This window comes from Pyrgilauda ruficollis, unplaced genomic scaffold (genome assembly GCF_017590135.1).
Source record: "Pyrgilauda ruficollis isolate IOZ18807 unplaced genomic scaffold, ASM1759013v1 scaffold100, whole genome shotgun sequence".
Lineage (NCBI taxonomy): Eukaryota > Metazoa > Chordata > Aves > Passeriformes > Passeridae > Pyrgilauda > Pyrgilauda ruficollis.
In genome coordinates this window covers 675,859-696,494 of record NW_024508102.1, presented here as the reverse complement: position 1 = coordinate 696,494, position 20,636 = coordinate 675,859, and the positions used below count along the sequence as shown (strand labels likewise).

Here is a 20,636-nt window from a genome sequence, read left to right as displayed (position 1 = left end):
CTGCGCAAGTTCAAACAAGAACAGAACCCAGGAAAAGGCTCGTTTGCAGAATATCAACTGCAAACCATGGAAATGGGAAAGGGAAAGTCAGCTGTGGACGGGGGGTGCTCGGGGAGAGGGGATCCCTGAAAGCCCTGATGGCAGCCAGGGGCTGGAACAGCCCCAGGGCTGTCCTGGGTAGCAGGGAGGGAACGTGTTACAGATGGAGACCGGAGCTGCTGCTGAAAATGCACCACAGCAAATAAATGCAAGGGCTGGAGCAATCTGGGGTGGGTGGGACAGACAGGGGATGCTCACAGGGCTCCAGTTCCTCTCCAGCCTGTGCTAACCTGTGCCAGGTGTGCCCACAGCCCTCCGAGGGCTGGGCGAGACATTCCCTGGAAAACAAACACCATTAACTCCTGCAGGAAGCCGTGCTCTGAGTCACGGCACATCCCCTGCCCTGCGGCAGCGGGGACGCGGCTGGGGAAAGCCTCTTCTCCAGGAGCCCAGGGACACCACGGGAGCAGGGCAGCCTGAGCCCTGTGCCCGGCAGGATCCCTGTGCCGGGCAGGATCCCTGTGCCAGGCAGGATCCCTCTGCCAGGCAGGATCTCTGTGCCAGGCAGGATCCCTGTGCTGGGCAGGATCTCTGTGCCAGGCAGGATCCCTGTGCCAGGCAGGATCTCTGTGCCAGACTGGATCCCTGTGCCAGACTGGATCCCTGTGCCCAGGAGGATCCCTGTGCTGGGCAGGATCTCTGTGCCAGGCAGGATCCCTGTGCCAGGCAGGATCCCTGTGCTGGGCAGGATCCCTGTGCCAGACTGGATCCCTGAGCCAGACTGGATCCCTGAGCCAGACTGGATCCCTGAGCCAGGCAGGATCCCTGTGCCAGACTGGATCTCTGTGCTGGGCAGGATCCCTGTGCTGGGCAGGATCCCTGTGCCAGCCCTGCAGGGCAGGAAGGTGATGCTCTACCTGTGCACAGGGGTGGCACCAGCAGGGGACACTGCCCAGGGGGCACTGCCCAGGGGACACTGCACACCTGCCCCGCTGGCAGCAGCCTTTGGAGCCATCCAGGGACTGATGGGTTTGGGTTCCAGGTGAAGCCACAGCGCTGGGGACAGAAACTTGTACACCTGCCCCGCTGTCAGCAGCCTTTGGAGCCATCCAGGGACTGATGGGTTTGGGTTCCAGGTGAAGCCACAGCGCTGGGGACAGAAACCATCACAGGAGGCTGCTGGAAAGGGAGCAGGACAGCCCTGCCAGGCAGGCCACGAGTGTCACCTGTCACGACCCTGCCAGCCTCTGCCTGCTGAATTTGGGTCTCCAGCCCCCCTGGCCAGGCAGATTCCCCAGGCTCCTTCTGGGCTCTGGCATCGGTGATGGAACGGGAAGAGACTCTGGATGGGATGGATGGGGACAGGGAGGAAGGCTCTGCAGTGGGATGAGCACAGGGAGGAAGGTTCCAGAAGGGGATGGATGAGCCCAGGAGGGAAGGCTCTGGATGGAATGGATGAGCACAGGGAGGAAGGCTCTGCAGGGGGATGAGCACAGGGAGGAAGGCTCTGGATGGGATGGATGGGGACAGGGAGGAAGGCTCTGCAGGGGGATGAACACCTGCAGTGCTCACCCACCCTCCCGGGCTCTGTGGGTCCCCTCTGCAGCCACAGGGTGAGCTCAGGGCTGAGCTCAGGGCTGGGCTCAGGGCTGGGCTCAGGGCTGGGCTCAGGGCTGGGCACACTCGGGCGCTGCAGCCCAGCTGGGAAAGGCTGTGACTCCTGCACGAGTGGCTCTGCTTTCCTTCCTCCAGGCTGACATTACTCTCTGTTCAGATTAGAGGCACACGAGTACTTCGCTCCCTTGGGAGCTTTTCCAAGGACACTCTGCGAGTTCAGCAGCGCTGGGCTCAGCTGCTGGGACACCCTCAGCCAGCCTGGCCAGCCAGGAATGCTCCTGTTCAGTTCAGTTTTTAACTTGTCTCTCTGGAGCTGACAGAAACACAAAAGGAACTGGAAATCAGGGACAGGGCACTGCGTAAAGAACATTTAATCCCTTGAAATGCAAAACCTCCCCTAAGGAGAAGGATGCTGCTTGAGGATGGTTTTATAGTTCAAGCACACAGAAATGGAACAATACTTAATGCTGCTGTTACATTTTCCATTGAAGGATTAACAAATGTCTGAAGCACAATTCCTGAAAGCACATTTGCTGCACGAGCAGCTGATTTACAATGGAAAAACTGGCACAGGGATAATTTGCTTATGCAGAGCAGGATCTTGGCACAGGGGAGGGCAGAGTCTGCACTCCCAGCCCCCTCCAGCCCCTGAGTTCCCAGGGCTGGGATGAAACCTCCCATCACTGGGCAGGCACAGCCTGAGTCCTGTCGGGAAAAACCTGCAAGAGTCACGGGACGTGGACTGGAAGCACTGAAGCTGCTTGGGAAGAGGAAAACTTGGGAGGGTTTTGTCAGGGGTAAGAAATTATGTCTCATGTTGTAACTTTCTGATAACCCTCTGCGCTGGAAGATTAATCATATCAGTAATAAAAGAGGTTTTCCTCCACCTAATCTTTTCATTTCCCATTTTAATTCAAACCTGACCAGCAAACCACCTCTTTATTCCAGCAGAGAAATTATTTAAATCACTGACTTGGCTAATTACCAGGATCTCCTTTAAAAGCATGTCAGGAATTCCTGATGAAATTCCAGTTCATGTTCTGAAAACCTGCTCTGAAAGCAAATAAAACTTTGAACCAAAACGCCACTGACCTACTTTAGGTTTAAATTCCAGGAGCTGGCTCCAAAGGGCAGATTCAGCCCAGCTCCCTGTGCAGCCCTGCAGCCGTGCCAGCTGTGGGCACAGCTGGGGCAGGACTGTGCTGCCATGGAGGGGACAGCTGTGGGCACAGCTGGGGCAGGACAGGACCTGCTCCTCACCTAGCCCAGCCCTGCAGCACAGCAGCTGTCCCAAATCGTTCCCCACCACTCTGCAGCAAAGCAAAGGCTCAGGATCTGCCCTTAAATTGAGTTTTCCTTTTCCCCCCAGCTCCTTTCCTCACCCCATGGAGTTCCCTGAGGCCTGACCCTCGATGGGTTGGCACAGAGTGCCCCAGTGTCCCCAGTGTCCCCAGTGTCCCCAGTGGAGCAGGGCTGGCAGGGCACAGGGTGGCACTGTGCCCGCTTCCCGCCGGGACCTTGATAAAATTATCCTTGCAGGGGAACAGCGTTATTTTTGTCACGTCCCCGTTCTCTAAACAGGAAAATATTCCATCAGCTCTCCTCTGGAGGGTTTTGGCTTTTCTAGGCAGTGGAATGGGGGGTCTCTGCACCCTGGTGCCAGCCAGCAAACCCCCAAAAGCCTCTCCCTGCAACATCCAGGGCAGAAGTTTAAACTTTAAGCCCCCTTTAAGTTTAAACTAACATTTAGGGACACTTAGGAGCCCCCTGTAAGGCACAGACTGCCCCTGTGTGACACCAAGGACGCGCTGTTTGCTGCTCCTGCCCCCCAGCTTTGAGCTGCCCAGGTAGAAGAGAGGCTGGTGCCACCTTTGCTGCCCTCCCTGGCAGGGCTGAGGGCTGGGCACAGCCCACGGAGCTCACACTCACCACAAAATCCAGCAGTGCCCGACCCTTGCCCGCTCACGGACACGTGGGAGGTGAGGCAACAGCTCCGTGCAGTTCTGTGCTGCTGCCGAGCCCACCCTGGCTGTGCCACACTCAGGGAGCTGGCACTGGGGACAGGGCAGTGCTGGCACCGAGGACAGGGCAGTGCTGGCACCAGGGACAGGGCAGTGCTGGCACCAGGGCATAGGGACAGGGCAGTGCTGGCACCGAGGACAGGGCAGTGCTGGCACCAGGGCATAGGGACAGGGCAGTGCTGGCACCAGGGCCACAGGGACAGTGCTGGCAGCAGCAGCAGAGTCCCCATGGCTGTGCCACACTCGGGGAGCTGGCACTGAGGACAGGGCAGTGCTGGCACCAGGGGCCACAGTCCCCCTGGCTGTGCCCCTGTGACCTGCCCAGGGCAGCGGTGGCCCCTCAGACCCCACGGCAGTGCTGTCACCACAGTGACCAGGTCACCACGGCCCCGCCACGTGGCCAGAGCTGTGCCAGAGCTGTGCCAGAGCTTCTGCAGCCTGAGTCCATCCCAGCCCGGGAGGCTGCTCTGGGCCCAGCAGGCACAGCCGGGCTGTGGAGCCAAACCTGCATTATTTTATTCATTTGCAATAGGACAGATCCTTAACAAGCCTTGCTGGGCTTTAGCGTTTCCTGCCCTTTTTCCCTCCTTATTCCCTTGGGTGTTTCAGGGTGACCCCACCTACAGCAGCTTGTGCCTGAGCAGATCAGGCACCCTGGAAATTTCCTGGCCTGCTGTGGGGCTGTTCTGGCAGGAGGGGCAGCTCCCTTTCCCTGCCAGCCCCTTCCAGGGCAGCTCTGCTCCTCCAGCACGCACCCACAGCATGGCCAGCGCCTGCCGTGCCCCTGCCCCTGCCAGCACCGACTGTGCCAGCCGAAACCGGGCACTGAAACCGGAGCCGAGCTCCTGGAAGCCTCCGCGGGGCTGGGAATGGGGATGGGAGCGGGGCCAGGAACGGGGATGGGAGCGGGGCAAGGAGCAGGGATGGGAGAGGGGATGGGAACAGGGATGGGAGCGGGGATGGAACGGGGATGGGAGCGGGGCAAGGAGCAGGGATGGGAGAGGGGATGGGAGCGGGGATGGAACGGGGATGGAGCAGGGATGGGAACTGGGATGGGAGCGGGGCTCGCTCCTGCTCCGAGAGCATCGCCAAGGGTACCTCTGGTACCGAGGGCACCCCGTGGTACCGAGATCAGCCCGTGGTACTGAGATCAGCCCGTGGTACCGATATCACCCCGTGGTACCGATATCAGCCCGTGGTACCAACGTCACCCATGGTACCGAGGTCACCCCGCTTTACCAAGGTCAGCCCACGGTACCAATGTCACCCGTGGCACCGAGGGCACCGTGCCGAGCCAGCCGTGCCAGGAGGAGAGGCACGTGCTCAGTTTTTGGAGAGGCACCCCGGTGCAGCTCAGCATCCCCTGTGCCTCCTCCAGGGCAGTTCCAGGCAGATCTCCCGGCTGGCGCTCCGCAGCATCCTCCCCTCCCTGCCGCATCCCGGGCTCCCCTCCCTGCCAGGCTCAGCTTAAGCCGCGCTGCTGACGCTGTGGGGAAGTTCGGGCACAGCTCTTCCCCCGTGACGTTAAACTCGTGCGGCTCCCCAGGCACAAAGCCCGGTTCAATCAAAGTTGCGATTAAACCTGACAGCATCCTCGTGCAGACTCTCCTAAATAAGATTTAGAACGGCTAAAATTAGTCTAATTTAGTGTTAATCATTAATCGTTTTATCCACTTAATTCAATTTAAATGTCCACACAACGAGCTTGGGTAGATTTTGTTACTGAAATCTAAACCAAAATTGAATTAAATGTTGTTAAATTAGATCAACACAATCTGAGTGCTGCCATGAGAAGTGTTTGCCAGAGATGATTATCAGCTGATTGGTTAAGGCTCAAAATTATCCTGAGCTCTGTGTCAGCCCAAAAGCTCCGGCTCTCAGTATTTGGGAAAGCATGGGCATCTCCATCAGCATTTCATGAACAAAAATACCCTTCCCAGCCCTCAGGAAAAGACTTGCAAACATAAGGCTCAGCAGGCAACAAAAACCCTGCCTGAAAAAAACCAAAAACAACCAAAAATGCCTTTTGTAGGTGAAATGTCACAATGACAGTGCCCTTTGTGTCAGGGGCCGGGAGCAGCGCGGCCGGGGCAGCCCCCGCCTCTGCTGGAGCTGAGGGGCAGCACAGCGACCCCCGAGAGCAGCGGGAGGAGCCGCGACCTTGAACTTCCCCTCTCTGGTCGCTGTCTCCTCCAGCTATCTTTTCTCCAAAAGCCTTTTTTTTTTTTTTTTTTTTTTTTTTTTTTTTGAGTGTTGCAGCAGCGAAAAAACACAGCCCGAACTCGGGAATCAGCCGCAACCTCGGCTGCCAAGTTGGCAGAGAAGATAAGGACCCTTTATTAAAGCAGAAAAACCCCAGACGCTGAGGAGGGATAGACAAGTCTTTAGCAACTTTTACAGCTAGTCTTGCAATACAATTTCCTAAGCAGGCTCAAAATTGCAAAAAAAAAAAAAAAAAAAAACCAAAAAACCCCAAGTTTTCAGCAGGAGCGTTTCCCGGGAGCGGCTGCGGGGGCAGGAGCGGCCCGGGACGTGCGGGATGTGAGGAGCCGGGGCTGAGTCACTGCCCCACACCCGGCACGGCTCAGCCACAGGGAAACCCCACGCATTCAAGGGCCGTGCCCCTTTTTTGGGGCTGCTCAGCAGTGCCCACCTCGTGGGCAGGGAACAGGGCAGTGTGGGGCATCCAAGCTGAGGAGGAGGAGGAGGGGAGGAAGGGAGGAAGGACGTGAGCTTTACCTCCTTCCACATGCACCAACCTCTCCCTAAAAGTGCTGCGGCAACATCAGCTGATATTTTAATTTCTACACGCAATTCCCATCCTCTCAGCCACGTGGATCAGCCTGCCCCAGAGTCCCTGATCTGCTGGAGATCCCAACAGCTCCTCGTGGCTTTAGCAGCGCTCTGGGCTCAGCTGGGAGGGCTCCTGCAGCCAGAGCAGTGTCTGCTCCGACGGGCCTGCAGCCCGAGCAGATGATGGTGCTGCTGGTGAGGATGATGATGATGATGCAATCGTTCTTGCACCATCAGTAATGCCGGGGGTTACTGGTGCAACACTGCCGGGCTGCAGGCCAGGATGGGAACAGCACCGGGCTGCAGGTGGCACAGAGAGTGACACAAAGGGGGTGACAAAGGGGGGGACACAAAGGGGGGGACACAAAGGGGGGACACAAAGGGGGGGGCACTCAGATTCAGCAGCAAGTGCAGGAAGAGTGAAGAGTGGATCTGAAGTTGATGTAACTTCTCCATCTTCGGACTTTCCCAAAGTTCTCTCACTCCCGGGAAGTCAGGGGCTGTCACACCTGCAGAATTACCTGCTCGTGGCTGGTGAGGCACCTGGAGAAACCTCCCACGAGCATGTCACACCTCTGCCCGGTGACACTGTCACACCTCAGGGCATTTTCTCACCTCTTCCCAGTGCAGTGGCATCAAGACAGGGGCATTTTGCAGAACTGGCCACTGGCAGCAAGGCAGGGACATTTTGCAGAATTGCCCACTCACAGCCCCGAGCCCTGACCCAAACGCTGCCCTGTTTTGGGAGCTGTGGGCGCAGACCCTGTCCCTGCCTCCCAGGCAATATATTTCTGTGAATATACGAAATATTTATTGCAGAAGCAGGTACAGAGCTGCACAGCAAGCCAGGCATCAGATCTCTGGTTCGGGGATTAGACTGAGACAATCTTGGGGGTTTTTTGGAGGAAGGAAAAACATAAGTTTTTTAAGAGAAAAAGGAGAAATGGAAGGAGGGATGGGAAAACACAAGGAGAAATGGAAGGAGAAAGAAATGGAACGAGGAACGGAAAGAGGAGATAAAAAGAAATTTTAAAAAAATTACAAAGTGGGGGAGGAAAGGGTGTAAAAAAAAAAAAAAAAAAAGAATGAGGTTTTTTTTTTCTGTCTGGCCGGATTAGGGGCAGGAGCTGCCAGGCGCGGGGGGGCCGGGCTGGCCCCAGCTCCGGGCCCCGCTCCCGGCCCGGCCCCCGCCCCGCCCGCCCCGGCGGCGATAAAAGGCGGCGGCGGCGGCCCCGGGCAGCAGCTGCAGCGGAGCGGCTGCGACAGCGACAGCAGCACAGCCCCGCAGCAACACCGCAGCGCTCCCTGCACTGCTCACCGCACTGCTCAGCCCTGCAGCAACACCGCAGCGCTCCCTGCACAGCACAGCACAGCCCGCAGCAACACCGCCGGTAAGGGCTGACCGGGGACGGGATGCGGTGGGATGGGATGGAATGCGGTGGGATGGGATGCGGTGGGACGCTGCACAAAACGCGTGGGACCAGCAGCGTGTGCCCCCACCGCAGCCTGGGGAGGGTGGCTCGGTCCTGGGGAGGGTGGCTCGGTCCTGGGCAGGGTGGCTCGGTGCTGGGGAGGGTGGCTCCATCCTGCGGCACCGCTGGGACAGGGTGGGTGCATTTTCCTGAAGCAAACCTTCAGCAAGAACCCCCATTTGAAGCACATTTAGCTGTGGGTCTGCTGGGAGCTCGGGCAGCCCGGGGAGCTCTGCCACCACAGCAGCTGGATTTAACTCACGTCCCCCTCTCTGTTCTCCTCCAGAAGCCGCATCTAAACCCGCTGCTTCCGCGCTGAAATGGAAACCGTGCACGAGCTGATCCCCTTCGCCAAGGAAATGCTCAGCCAGAAGCCCAACAGGAAGATGGTCAAGCTGTACATGCTGGGCAGCGTGCTGGCCTTCTTTGGGGTGGTCATCGGGCTGGTGGAGACCGTGTGCAGCCCCTTCAGCTCCTCGGGCAGCCTGGAGGAGGAGGAGGAGGAGGGCAGGAAGAAGCCCGCGGCGCCCCGGGAGCAGCGGCTGCCGCAGAAAAGGGAGGATTTGGTGCCGGACAAGGGCAAGGCTCGGCCGGCGCTGCAGAGGGCCCTGGTGACCCGGCAGCACGCGTCCTAGGCCGACACAGCACACAGAGACTCCTGCCCGGGGGGTTCCAGCGCGAAGGGAAGGCTCGGCTGAAGGAGGCTGCCCGTGAGAGCCTCGCCAGAAGTGAAGGGTTATATTTGCTGCCGTGCAGCAGTGGGGAAAAATACCTTTTGTTGGTATGGAGCTGTGCGCGACGCACAGCGCGGTTTCTTATTTTTCTTACGGACGCATTTTACACCGTTTTGCAAGATCAATAAATATTTTATATGGTACCGCTGCTCTCTCTTGCTGCGTTTGTTTTCAAGGCCTTCTCGTGCTGGTTTGCAGGGGTTTTGCTCACACCTCTGGCTCCTTTTGGGGGGCAGGGGGGACGCCGGGGACAGTGGAGGAGATGAACCCAGAGAGGCTGCCCTGGGGGCTGCTCTGTCCGTCTGTCTGTCCCTCTGCTCCTTCCCAAGGTGGCATTTGTGTCACACGGGTGCCACATGCTCCGAGCTGGACTTCAGGGGTTATCTGGGTTCAATGGCACAGATTTGTCTCTGCCACTGCCACGTGTGCACAGAACTGCTTTAAAATAAATCAAACCCCGTTCTCGCCCTGGCAGTCCTCCAATGGCTCCTGCACGGCTAAAAATCTTAAAACCAAAACCAAAACCCTTCCACCTTTCCTGGGATCTGTCACAAAGCCACCACAGACACCTGAGTGTGCAGGGGAATATGGAATTCCAGAGTCCCAGGGTGTCACAGATGGAAAAGGCCGGAGATGGCACAGTCAGCCCGAGGGTGTGCAAACTGTTCCAGGCTTCAGGCTCCACTCACAGCGCTGCCAGGATCATTAGAGGACTTTCACCTATTTAAAAAATGTTCTGGGTCTTAGCAAGAATCTCTTGCATTCGGGACTGTGTCATGTCAGTCAAAGTCTCCAGCCAGACACAGCTGAGTGATCCCGGCCACACTGCAGAGGGGAGGGCAGGCAAACAGGCCCTGCCAGCCCTGACCAGGGCAGAAAATCCTCTTTATCTGCTCAAAGACACCCTCAGGGCAGGAGCAGCAGGGTACACTCCTCACAGAACCTGGGAGGTGCACCAGCAGTGTGCCACTCTCCAGCTAAAAGCAAAACAATGGAGCCAAGCACTGATCATGGAAAATGAAAAAAACCCTGCCAGACCTCAGTGCCCAGTGCACAGCTCGTCCCAGAGCTGCACAACGAAAGATCAGGAGCTGAAAATATCAGAATACGGCTGAAGTTCACTATTTCATTTTCATAATACGCAACCCAAACTCATTTTGCTGACAATTATTTCTGTTACCAAAACAAACCCAGCAGCACCGAGTGGAGAAAGAATCATGCCCAGCATCTGCACAGAAAATCTGCTCAAGCTTTCAAATTTGAAGTACTTTTTCCTCAAATTATTTCCTTTAAATTATAGTTTAATTTAAAACAGCATTTGAGAATTACTTCATTTAGTCTGTAACTAAATGAATTTATTCTGTAACTAAATGAATTTAGTCGGTAACTGAATTAATTTAGTCTGTAACTGAATGCCCTTTGGTCTCTGGCGAGGCTGAACAATCCCACCCCTCGCTGATACCGATGGAAGTTTCTTGGGGAAACTCCAATTCATGCCCGAAGGGATGACGAGCTGAGGAGCTCCACTGTCCTGCCCACCCCGGCTTTTAAAGCGTTTTTACTTTTCCAGCGGGGCCGGGGCAGGGAAGGCCGGGCTGGAAGAGGCTGTGGCACACCCGGGGCAGGGCCAGGGCAGGAGCGGGGTGCCCGTGGCCGTGTCGGGGGGCACGGAGGCGCTCCCAGCGCTGCTGTGTGGTGCCAGCTGCCGCGGGTCACACCGAGGGGACAGTGCCAGCCGCTCCCGGGCGGCCTTAATCCCCCTCAGCCCCCAGGAGCTGCCCCGCCAGTCCCTGGTGTGTCACCCTGCCCCCGGGACCGGCACTGGGAAAGGGAGGGGAGGGAGCCCCCAAACCCCCCGGGGGTCCAGGTGAGCCCCTCCAGGCTGCCCCCCAAAACCCCGGCTTTGCTGCCCGCACCTCCTCTTCGCAGCGATCCAGCCCCGGGGCGATGAGCTTAAAGCAAAGAGGGTTGGCAGCAGTCAAAATAGCCGCTGCTAAGACAGCTAAGGGGATTAGAGAGATAAAGCACAGCCCTGCTCGGCAGGGCCCGCGGAGGACGAGCTCTGCCCGGCTCCTGCCCTACCCTGCTCCGTTCCTGCCCCTTCCCTGTTCCTGCCCCGTTCCTGCTTCTGTTCCTGCTCCGTTACTACCCCTTCCCTGCTCCTGTCCTGCTCCTGCTCCTGCTCCTGTCCCTGTCCCTGTCCCTGCCCCTCTCCTGCTCCTGTCCCGTTCCTGCTCCGTTCCTGTCCCTTCCCTGCTCCTGCTGCTGTTCCTGCCCCTGTCCCTGCTCCTGCTCCTGCTCCTGCTCCTGCTCCTGTCCCTGTCCCTGTACCTGCTCCTGCCCCTTCCCTGTTCCTGCCCAGCTCCTGCCCCGTTCCTGCTCCTGACCCTGTCCTTCCCTGTTCCTGCCCTGCCCCTCTCCTGCCCCTCTCCTGTCCCTGTCCCTGTCCCTGCCCCTGTCCCTGTCCCTGCCCTTCCCTGCCCCGTTCCTGCCCCGTTCCTGCCCCGCAGTCTCGGGCTGGGCCCCGCACCCAGCTCTCACCCCTCGGGCCAGCCCGGGCTGCTGCCACGGCCCCGGGGCATTGCAGGGAGCCGAGACTGCAGAGGGGAATTAGAGCAGGATCAGTCACGGATTCCAGCACACCGACCCCGTGAAGCCTTGCTTAAAGCACACGATAAATTCAGTGTGCACAGGGCTGGTAACGCCTTGGACACCACTGCAACATGACAGGGACAGTGACAGGGACAGGGACAGGGGCAGGGACAGGGACAGTGACAGACTGGCCTAAAGCAGCAGAGAGGGATTCAGCAAAACCTCCTCATCTTTACAGCCCGGCACAACCTGCAGCACAGCCACAGCACCCCACAGCACCCCACAGCACCCCAGAGCATCCCACAGCATCCCACAGCATCCTATAACATCCCACAGGATCTCACAGCACCCCACAGGATCTCACAGCATCCCACAGCATCCCACAGCACCCCACAGCCCAGAGCACATGGGACCATGGCCACAGCCCCGTGGCCAATTGCAAAACTGTTTAATTATAAACCCTGGGATAGAGCGGAGAGAAACCAGGTGGGACAAGGCACAGACAGGACCAGGGAGCAGCTGGGGAGAGCAGCCAGAGCACTTAAGGATGAGTTAAACCCAGACCCTGAGGAACAAACTCCTGGGCAGAGCCACACGTTGCCCCAGGGCCGAGTTACGTTCTGGTTCACACGAGGTTGATTTCTGTTCTTCTGAGACTTGTCTGAATCTGGTTCATTCCAGCCTGTAAACTTGACACTTTCCTGGTACATTAAATTCTCAGGAAAAACGCAGCTGGCACAAAATCAGGTGAGTCTTTGTCTGTACCCATCTTTCAGAGATCAGGTTTCAGCCTGGAGCTGTCATCCAGCCCCTCATCCCCCGGAGCTGCAGCCCTCCCCTGACAGCTCAGCCTCTCCAAAGGCTGGATGTCTTCAGAGAGCCCTCACTGCTCTTTGCAGCGTGGACACTGCATGCTCCAGGGGCTGCCAGGCTAAATTTAGGGGTGCAGATAAGAGTATCAGCCTCCCAGCTCCAAGGGCACTGGGAACATGGACATTGGCCAAGGCTCCCAGCAGCCGCCCTTCCAACAATGAAACTTCAAGGCAGCAATTCCCAATTTGGTCACACAGGGGAAAAAAAACCACAAATGTAAGGCTTGGAAAGGACTTAAACATCATGGTGTTTTCTCTAAACCAGCAGAACTGTGATGTCAAACCAGAGCAAAGCCATCCTCCAATCCTCTCACCTCCCCTGGGATGGGGAGGGCATTGCCAGGGCAGCCTGGCAGCGATGGGGCCTGCAGGATGTGCAAGGGGAAAAGCAGAACTGAGGGCAGCCAGCCTTGATATCGTGGTGGCCCCGTCTGGAAAGAAAGGAATTAGAGCTGTGTTCATGGCAAAGGGCACTGGGACAGCAGGGTAGGAAAAATAATATTTTAATGTCTATGAGATAATGAAAGCAAGAGGGGAAAGAAAAAAAAAGGAAAAGGAAAATCCTCTGTATTTGGCCAAGATTTGATTATGATTTGAAAAAAGCCGAATATCACTCATAAAAGGGGAAAAACAAAAAAAAAAACAAAAAAAAACCAAAAAAAGGGAAAAAAAAAAAAAAAAAAAAACACAAACAAACAAACAAAAAAAAAATAAGCGGAATCCAAATTCCTGCCAAGTGTTTTTGAGCCTTGGAGCTGCCTGCACAAACCTGCCCCAGCCCCAGCCGTGCCCTGGAGCCTGAGGGGCTCCCCAGGCTCCCCTCTCCCCTCTCAGGGTCTGCCAGCACAAGTTCCCTGCCCAGAGCGGGCACAGGGCAGGAGCAGCCCGGGAGCACAGCCCCAGGGCACGGGACGGGCAGGGACAGGGAATGCACCCAGAGAGGGGACCCAGGAGCAGCTGGGCTCTGGCACAGGGGGCACAGCTCTGGCACAGCTCGGGCACAGAGGGCACAGCTCTGGGCACAGCTCTGGCGCAGCTCTGGGCACAGCTCTGGGCACAGCTCTGGGCACAGCTCTGGCACAGAGGGCACAGCTCTGGGCACAGCTCTGGCTCTGCCCACCAAGCCTCGCAGCAGGCGGATCACAGAACCCTCCCCCGCCAGCCTTTCCTGCTCCCGCCCCCAGGAAAAAGCCCAGACCAAGTTCTCGGGCTGCGCAGAGGCAAAGGAGCCAGAAGGAGCCGCGGGGGGGGCGAGGAGCAGCCTGGCAGGGAGCGGGGCTGGGAACAAAGCTGGGCACCCAGCAGGGCCAGAGCCCAGCTCAGCCCTGGAACTGCTCGTACGGGCAAACCAGGCTGGGTTTGCCCAAAATATCCCACATTCCAGTCCCTTTTCATCAGCTACTTCGCAAAAGCCCAGCCCAACCCCTCAATTCTCGTCACCAGCAGCAAGGTGGGACACTGCTGGCTCTGGAGCCCCCCAGTGCCTCCATCCCCAGCCCTGGTGTCCCCAGGGATCACAGGACACAATTCCTTCCTGTCCCACTTGCAGGTGCTGCTCACGGGTTGGTGGTTATTGCTTTACTGGTGCCAGTAAGAAACTAAAACATCTTGAGAAGAGCCGCTCTCCCTGCGCCACAACAAGATCCCAGCTCAGATATGGTTCATGACTTCATTTTCTTTTCCTTCCCACAGGCAAGGAATGAAATGGCTGCCCATGATCACAACCCGAGTTCCCCAAAGGGAGGCAGGAAAGGCAGGGACTGCACTGCTGTTACCTGAGCCAGCGTGGGCTGAGCCCTCCTTGTCACAGGGGAACTTTGGGCTGGGGGAGAAAGGCAGAAGAGGAACAATATCATCCATAAGGCAGCAGCAAGGCCAGGGAGCAGCTGCCCTGCCAGGCACCCCATGAATTACAGCACCTGAATTTTAAAGGTATCACACGAGGGGGAAAAGCCATGACACAATTCGGTCTGGTTCTGTCAGGCAGAGACAAGCAGAGTGCTGTGCCCCCAGAAATCAGAGCACAGAGCAGCTGCTGCCCTGCAGGGGAGGCTCCTGTCCTGCTGACACGGCTTTGGCCAGCAGAGGATGAGGCTGGGGCAGGGCAGCTCCAGGAGCTCCCACAGCCCTTCCCCACCTGGGGAACTGTGGATGGAGACCCCAGAGCAAAGCTGGGACCTGGTCTATCCTCATGGCACAAGATCCGTGGGTTGAATTTGCCAAGGCTTGGGGAGCTGCTGGGTGTTCTGTGGGCTTTCCTCAAGGTTATGTTCATTTAAAAGTCAGAACAAAGCTCCTGCAAAGCCCAAAGGAGGAACCACGGCAGCAAGGGCACTGATTTCTCTGCAGAAAACACATCCAGTGTCTCCCTGCAAAGCTCTCTGTGCCCTTTGGGGCTGAGGTGGCTGCACCCACAGATGGCTCCAGCTCAGCCCCTGCTCCCTCATCTGCTCACAGACAAAAAAATAGAGATTAAAAACTCAGCCCAGCCTCAGCAGAACACTCCTGGGGCTGTTTGGGGTGCAATGTGCTGCTGGGTCCCTGCTGCCATCACCCAGGGGCAGGAGCTGCTTTGGGGCATGGAGCAGCCCTGTCCTGGGGAGCCCAGGACCAGCTGGGGGTGTCACATCCCTGCCCTGGGGAGCCCAGGACCAGCTGGGGGTGTCACATCCCTGTCCTGGGGAGCCCAGGACCAACTGGGGGTGTCACATCCCTGCCCTGGGGAGCCCAGGACCAGCCAGGGGTCACATCCCTGCCCTGGGGAGCCCAGGACCAGCTGGGAATGTCACATCCCTGCCCAGGCCCTGCAGGAATAAAGGACAATGTTGAACCACCTGCACTGGGCTCCCTCTGATGTTCTCCAAGTGAAACTTGATGCTGCTCAGCAAAGACACACCTCTTCCAGGGTGTTGTGCAAAATTCTGCATTTTAATGTAGGACAGGAAATATGAAAAGAGCCGGGCAGAACCCAAACAGCCCCGCTGGCCAGGCCAGGCAGCAGGCAGCAAAGCAAGGGCTTTGCCTGGCTTGTCCATCCACCCAGCCGTGATTTTCCAGGGCTTTGGAAGCTGCAGCTCCTCCGCTGGCAGGTTTTTAAAGGGTCACACTGCTGCTTCCCCCAGGAGCAGCTCTGCAGAGGGTTTTTTGTTCCTTCCTTCTCTCCCGTGCTGTATTTCCTGACTCCACAGTGGGATGGGTCGGTTGCAAAAGATTCTCATTCCCTTCCTGGGATTGGTTTTGGCCTTCTGGTTCTATTCTGCGAGGGACACTTTCAATCCGGGTAAGTGTCCAGAGTGAATCTGACTTTAGGAAAAAACAACAGAAAGCCACATTTGGGTGTTTTGCATGGAAACCGCTCAGAGCTCGGAGCAAGGCACGGCCGAGCCTTGGTGTGGTGGAGGATACTGGAAAGTGGCTTTAACAAAGATTTAAAACCAAACTGAACAGGGGCTACGCAGAAAAACCTCCTGAGGGAGCAGGTGAGGCAGGGGGTGAGAGGCAGAGGGCACTGAGTGCTCCATTTTCCTCGTGCAGGAAAAGATTTTATAAACGGGGCTTGTGAGTGTTAGAGTCTGGAGCACGCACTCAGCGGATTGCTTTGACTACAGAATAGTTGGGGCGTTGATAAATTGTGCCCTGGCTCGTGGAAAAAGCTGCTGGGAGAGTCCAGAGCCGTCCCTGTGTCGCTGCATTCCCGGGGAGCTGCAGCAGCCCCACAGCTTTTCCATGCAATGGAGAGCCCTGCTGGTGCTGGATGCGTTGCACCCTCAGGCTCGTTTACCTTCCGATTAACCGCTGGTCTGAAGGGCACGGGGGATTTATTGTCTCGTAGTTTAAAGGTTTTTCTAAGAGCGTGAGGGTGACTGGAAGGGCTGTGCCTCTGCCACAGAGATGCTGCGCGGGAAGCGGGTGATCGTGACGGGAGCCAGCACGGGCATCGGGGAGCAGATGGCATATCACCTGGCACGGATGGGCTCCCACGTGCTGCTCACGGCACGCACCGAGCCCCGGCTGCAGAGCGTAAATGGGCACCGCGCGTGGGCATGGCAGGGACAGAGCTCCCACAGGGACACGGCAGCACACAGGAACACAGAGCACACAGGAACATCCATGGCACACAGGAACATCCATGGCACACAGGAACACACAGCCACAGGGACATTCATGTCACACAGGGACACACGGCACACAGGAACATCCATGGCACAGGTCCCTCTGGGCACCATGACAGGCACAGGTCCTGGCTGTACACACACAGTAATCCCCTCCTGCACACACACAGACAGACAGACAGACACACACACAGCAGTCCCCTCCTGCACACACAGCTCCCTGCACTCCACCCCGCACTGTCTGGGCTGCACACACAGGGACAGTCAGTCACAGTCACAGTCACAGTCACAGTCACAGCCACATCCCCACACCCTCATCCCACGGCTCCTGCAGTTCCAGCTCAGCCTGCCCGCAGGAGCAGCCAGACTGCCTCGGGTAACACGCTCACCCAAGGAATCATTTTCCAGGCTCCCTTTGAAGCTCACAAGGCTCCAAACACACTCCCCAAAGTCCAAACCACTGCTTCTAGGTGGGGACACATCACAGGGAGCTCAGACACCCACACCGAGAGCCAGAGGGCTCGGGGGCAGGGAGGGGCTCCGGGGCAGGGAGGGGGATCTGGGCAGGGAGGGGGATCTGGGGCAGGGATGGGGATCCCAAAGCAGGGATGGGGTTCCCAGAGCAGGGAGGGGGTTCCCAGGGCAGGGATGGAGTTCCCAGAGCAGGGATGGGGTTCCAGGGCAGGGATGGAGTTCCCAGGCAGGGATGGGGTTCCCGGGCAGGGAGGCGGTTCCCGGGCAGGGATGGAGTTCCCAGGCAGGGATGGGGTTCCCAGGCAGGGAGGGGGTTCCCGGGCAGGGAGGGGGTTCCCAGGCAGAGATGGAGTTCCCAAAGCAGGGATGGGGTTCCCAGGCAGGGATGGGGTTCCCAAAGCAGGGATGGGGTCCCAGGGCAGGGAGGGCGCTGCTGAGCCCCGCTGTGCTGCAGGTGGTGCGGCGCTGCCTGGAGCTGGGAGCGGCCTCGGCGCGCTTCGTCAGCGGCACCATGGAGGACACGGCCTTCGCCCAGCACGTGGTGAGGGAGGCTCAGAGCTCGCTGGGTACGTCTGAACCTGCTCTGCACACTGCCAGCATCCCGGCCCGGCCGTGCCACGTGTAAAAATAGTGGGAGAGATGGGGTGAGATGGGAAAAATTCTCCCCGAATTCTGCCATTTGCAGCCCCGCTCCTCTGCCTGCACTGCTGCCTCTCCAACTGAACTGCGCTCTGGATTTCAGCTCTGTGGCCTCCTGGCATCCCCTGGCAGTGTCACAGCCCTGGATTTCACCAGCCCAGTGCCGGGGTCCGGGGGATCCAGCAGCCCTGGCCACTGTGGCCACGGGTCACGGCTCAGAAATGCACCAGCCAGCTCCATGGGGAGCACTGCCTCTCCCTCCCGGCCCACAGACAGCTCAGGGCTGGTCTCCCTTGGGCCATGGCATGTGTGTTCTGAACTAAAAAAATACATCACAACAAAATATTTACTGGCAGCCACCATCCAGGCTGTATCCCTGCTCCGGAGATAACAGGCCACAGCTCTGACCCACAAACCTGATTTCCTTGGATTACACTTATTCTGCTCCCAGAAAATGTTGTTTTGCTGGCTGCAGCCCTCTCCCCCCCAGCACTAATGCCCATTTTTCTGCTTGCAGGAGGCCTTGACATGCTGATCCTTAACCACGTGGGCGCGTCCTACTTTGGCTTTTTTGATGGGGACGTTGAGCACGTACGAAAGCTCCTGGAAATCAACTTCCTCAGCTACGTGGCCATGACCACGTCAGCCCTGCCCATGCTGAAGGAGAGCCAGGGCAGCATCGTGGTGGTTTCATCCATGGCAGGTGAGTGGGCAGTGTCACCAGGCTGGTGACATGGGACTCGCTCAAAAGGCACCTGGGCTGTCAGGAGCAGCACACAGAGGCACCACCACCCTCCAGAGCCATAAGTGCTCAACACTGAAACCCCACCAAAACCAGCCCCAACACCCAGATCCAGACGGGTTTGGGGTTCTCTTGAAGGAATTTGTTTTCTGCTCAATCCAATCGCCCCATTTTGGTTTCTGACCAGTGCTGCAGTTAAACCCACAGCTGCCGTGCTGTCAGTGTTCTGCTGAGCAGCTCAGGCCAGGGACAAGAGTTTCAGCTTTGCTCCATCTCTCCCCTCTGAGGGTTTTGTGGTTCCTGTGGGCTGCCCATGCCCTGAGCAGATGTGAGCCACGGCTTTGGCCTTAAGAGCTGGAAGCCAACAAGAATATTTGTAAGGCTGCTGCTCAGGTGCCAGGATGACAGCTCACTGGCAAAATCCTGTCTCTGAGGAAAGGCAGAAGAGCAGCTCAGGCAGAGCAGCCTCGTGTGCTAACACAGAACTTTGCTCTGTGTCCAGGTAAAGTCGGGTTCCCCTTTACCGTCCCCTACTCTGCGACTAAGTTTGCCCTGGATGGATTTTTCAGCTCCCTGAGGCAGGAGTTTGCCATTCAGAGCATTAATGTTTCCATCACGCTCTGCATCCTCGGCTTCATCGACACAGGTGAGAGCAGAGCTGTTCCAGCCCTGCTCAGGGCTGAGCATCCCCAGCCCAGCTCCTTCTCCTGCCCTGCTCTGCCACCAGCTCAGCCTTTCACCCCTGCTGCCGCCTCTCGAGGGGATCCCACCTGTCTGCCCCAAAAAACAGCCTCAAAGGCCATTTATTTCCCTGGGCACTGCTTACAGGATGGCACAGCCCAACACCCCTTTGGGTGCCCGCTGTCCCCTCATCCCCAGAGACCCCCACTGTCCCCCATCCTCCAGAGCTCCCCGCTCTCCCCCATTCCCCAGAGACCCCCACTCTCTCCCCCATCCCCCGGGGGTTCCCACTCTCCCCCATCCCCAGAACTCCCCACTCTCCCCTATCCCCGGGGGTTCCCACTCTCCCCCATTCCCCAGAGACCCCCACTCTCTCCTCCATCCACCAGAGACCTCCGCTTTCCCCCATCCCTGGGGATTCCCACTCTCCCCCATCCCCGTTCTCCCCGCTCTCCCCCATCCCCGCTCTCCCCGCTGTCCCCGTCCCGGGGGTGCCGCGCTGACGGGGCGCGCAGACCGCGCGGTGCGCGCTGCCGCGGAGGTGCTGCAGGAGCGGCCGGCGCCGCGGGACGAGTGCGCGCTGGAGATCCTCAAGGGCGCAGCGCTGCGCCGGAGGGAGCTCTACTACCGCTACAGCTCCACGCGGCTGCCGCTGCTGCTGCGGGACTGCGCCGCCGAGCTGCTCGATTACCTGGTGCGGAGCCGCTACCGCCTGCCCGCGCCCCCCGCCGCCCCCCGCCCGCCGCTCTGAGCCCGCCGCCGGGAGGGTCCCCGGCACCGGGAGGGTCCCTCCCCTGGCACCGGGAGGGTCCCTCCCCTGGCACCGGGAGGGTCCCTCCCCTGGCACCGGGAGGGTCCCCGGCACCGGGAGGGTCCCTCCCCTGGCACCGGGAGGGTCCCTGGCACCGGGAGGGTCCCCGGCACCGGGAGGGTCCCCGTTCCTGGCCGGTCCGTGCTGCGCTGGCGGCACCGCCGGGACAGAGCCCGCAGCGGCGGCTCCGTGCCCTGCTCGCCCCGCCCGGCCGCGGAACGCTAATTATTGAGCTAGTTATTAAATAAAGTGTATTAACCCGACAGCTCTGCGTGTGCTTTATCGCCTTTCTCAGCTGTTCATGGGCACAGCTCCCCTGGGCACTGCCAGGGATGCAGGGGCAGCCACAGCTGCTCTGGACACCCTGTGCCAGGGCATGCCACCCTCACAGGGAACAATTCCTCCCTAATTTTTCCTTACCCCAAGATCACCCACAGAAACCAGCACACACAGAGTGGGCTCTGCCCTTTAAACTTTCAGAAAATCACCCTCAAAGCCATTTGCCACCTGCCCAGCAGACACTGAGCAGAATCACAACCCTGGGAAAGTTGAAGATCTTTCCTATTCATCCACTTGGCTCTTTTACTGCCTTTTGCAGCCCATGGATTCCTCAACAGTGATATTTTTTAGGGGTCAGAGCCACCCAGCAAACTGCCCGTATTATCCCCATGGTGATATCCCAGAGGATAAACCAGAACCACCAGCAGTGGTTGGAAAATGGAACCTTTGCCAGGCCTGCTCCGTACAACAGAGTGCTGCTCAGTAAATCCTTGTGCAGCAGCGAGGAAGGGAAGGGCTGCTCCTGGTTTAGATGTGGGTGGGGAGAGAGGGATGTCCACTGGTCCCAGGGATGTGTGCTCTGAGGGGACACTGCTGTCCCAGGGCAGCCACCAGACCCTGCACCCACTGCTCTGCTCAGTGCCTTCCCTTCAGCTCTCTCAAACGCACTCCTGCCTCTCCTGGCAGGCCAAGGGTGCAAAGGGACAGCCTAAAGTCCAAAGCCACACGCTTCATTAGGTTAATGTTTGCTAAATCAA

At 58.2% G+C, this 20,636-nt stretch overlaps 2 protein-coding genes across 2 annotated transcripts; both read left to right on the top strand.

Annotated features, from left to right (window-relative positions):
* The first annotated feature begins 7,781 nt into the window (after nt 1–7,781).
* Nucleotides 7,782–8,819, top strand: G0S2 (G0/G1 switch 2). The gene is made up of 2 exons (XM_041467345.1): nt 7,782–7,861; nt 8,229–8,819. Exon 2 carries the CDS (start codon nt 8,263–8,265, stop codon nt 8,575–8,577), a length of 315 nt encoding a protein of 104 aa, XP_041323279.1. The 5' UTR covers nt 7,782–7,861; nt 8,229–8,262; the 3' UTR covers nt 8,578–8,819.
* Nucleotides 8,820–15,332: 6,513 nt separating this feature from the next.
* On the top strand, nt 15,333–19,556 carry LOC121353609 (corticosteroid 11-beta-dehydrogenase isozyme 1-like). The gene is made up of 6 exons (XM_041467563.1): nt 15,333–15,420; nt 16,030–16,160; nt 17,181–17,292; nt 17,883–18,068; nt 18,610–18,753; nt 19,304–19,556. Exons 1-6 carry the CDS (start codon nt 15,333–15,335, stop codon nt 19,537–19,539), a joined length of 897 nt encoding a protein of 298 aa, XP_041323497.1. The 3' UTR covers nt 19,540–19,556.
* Nucleotides 19,557–20,636: the final 1,080 nt, after the last annotated feature.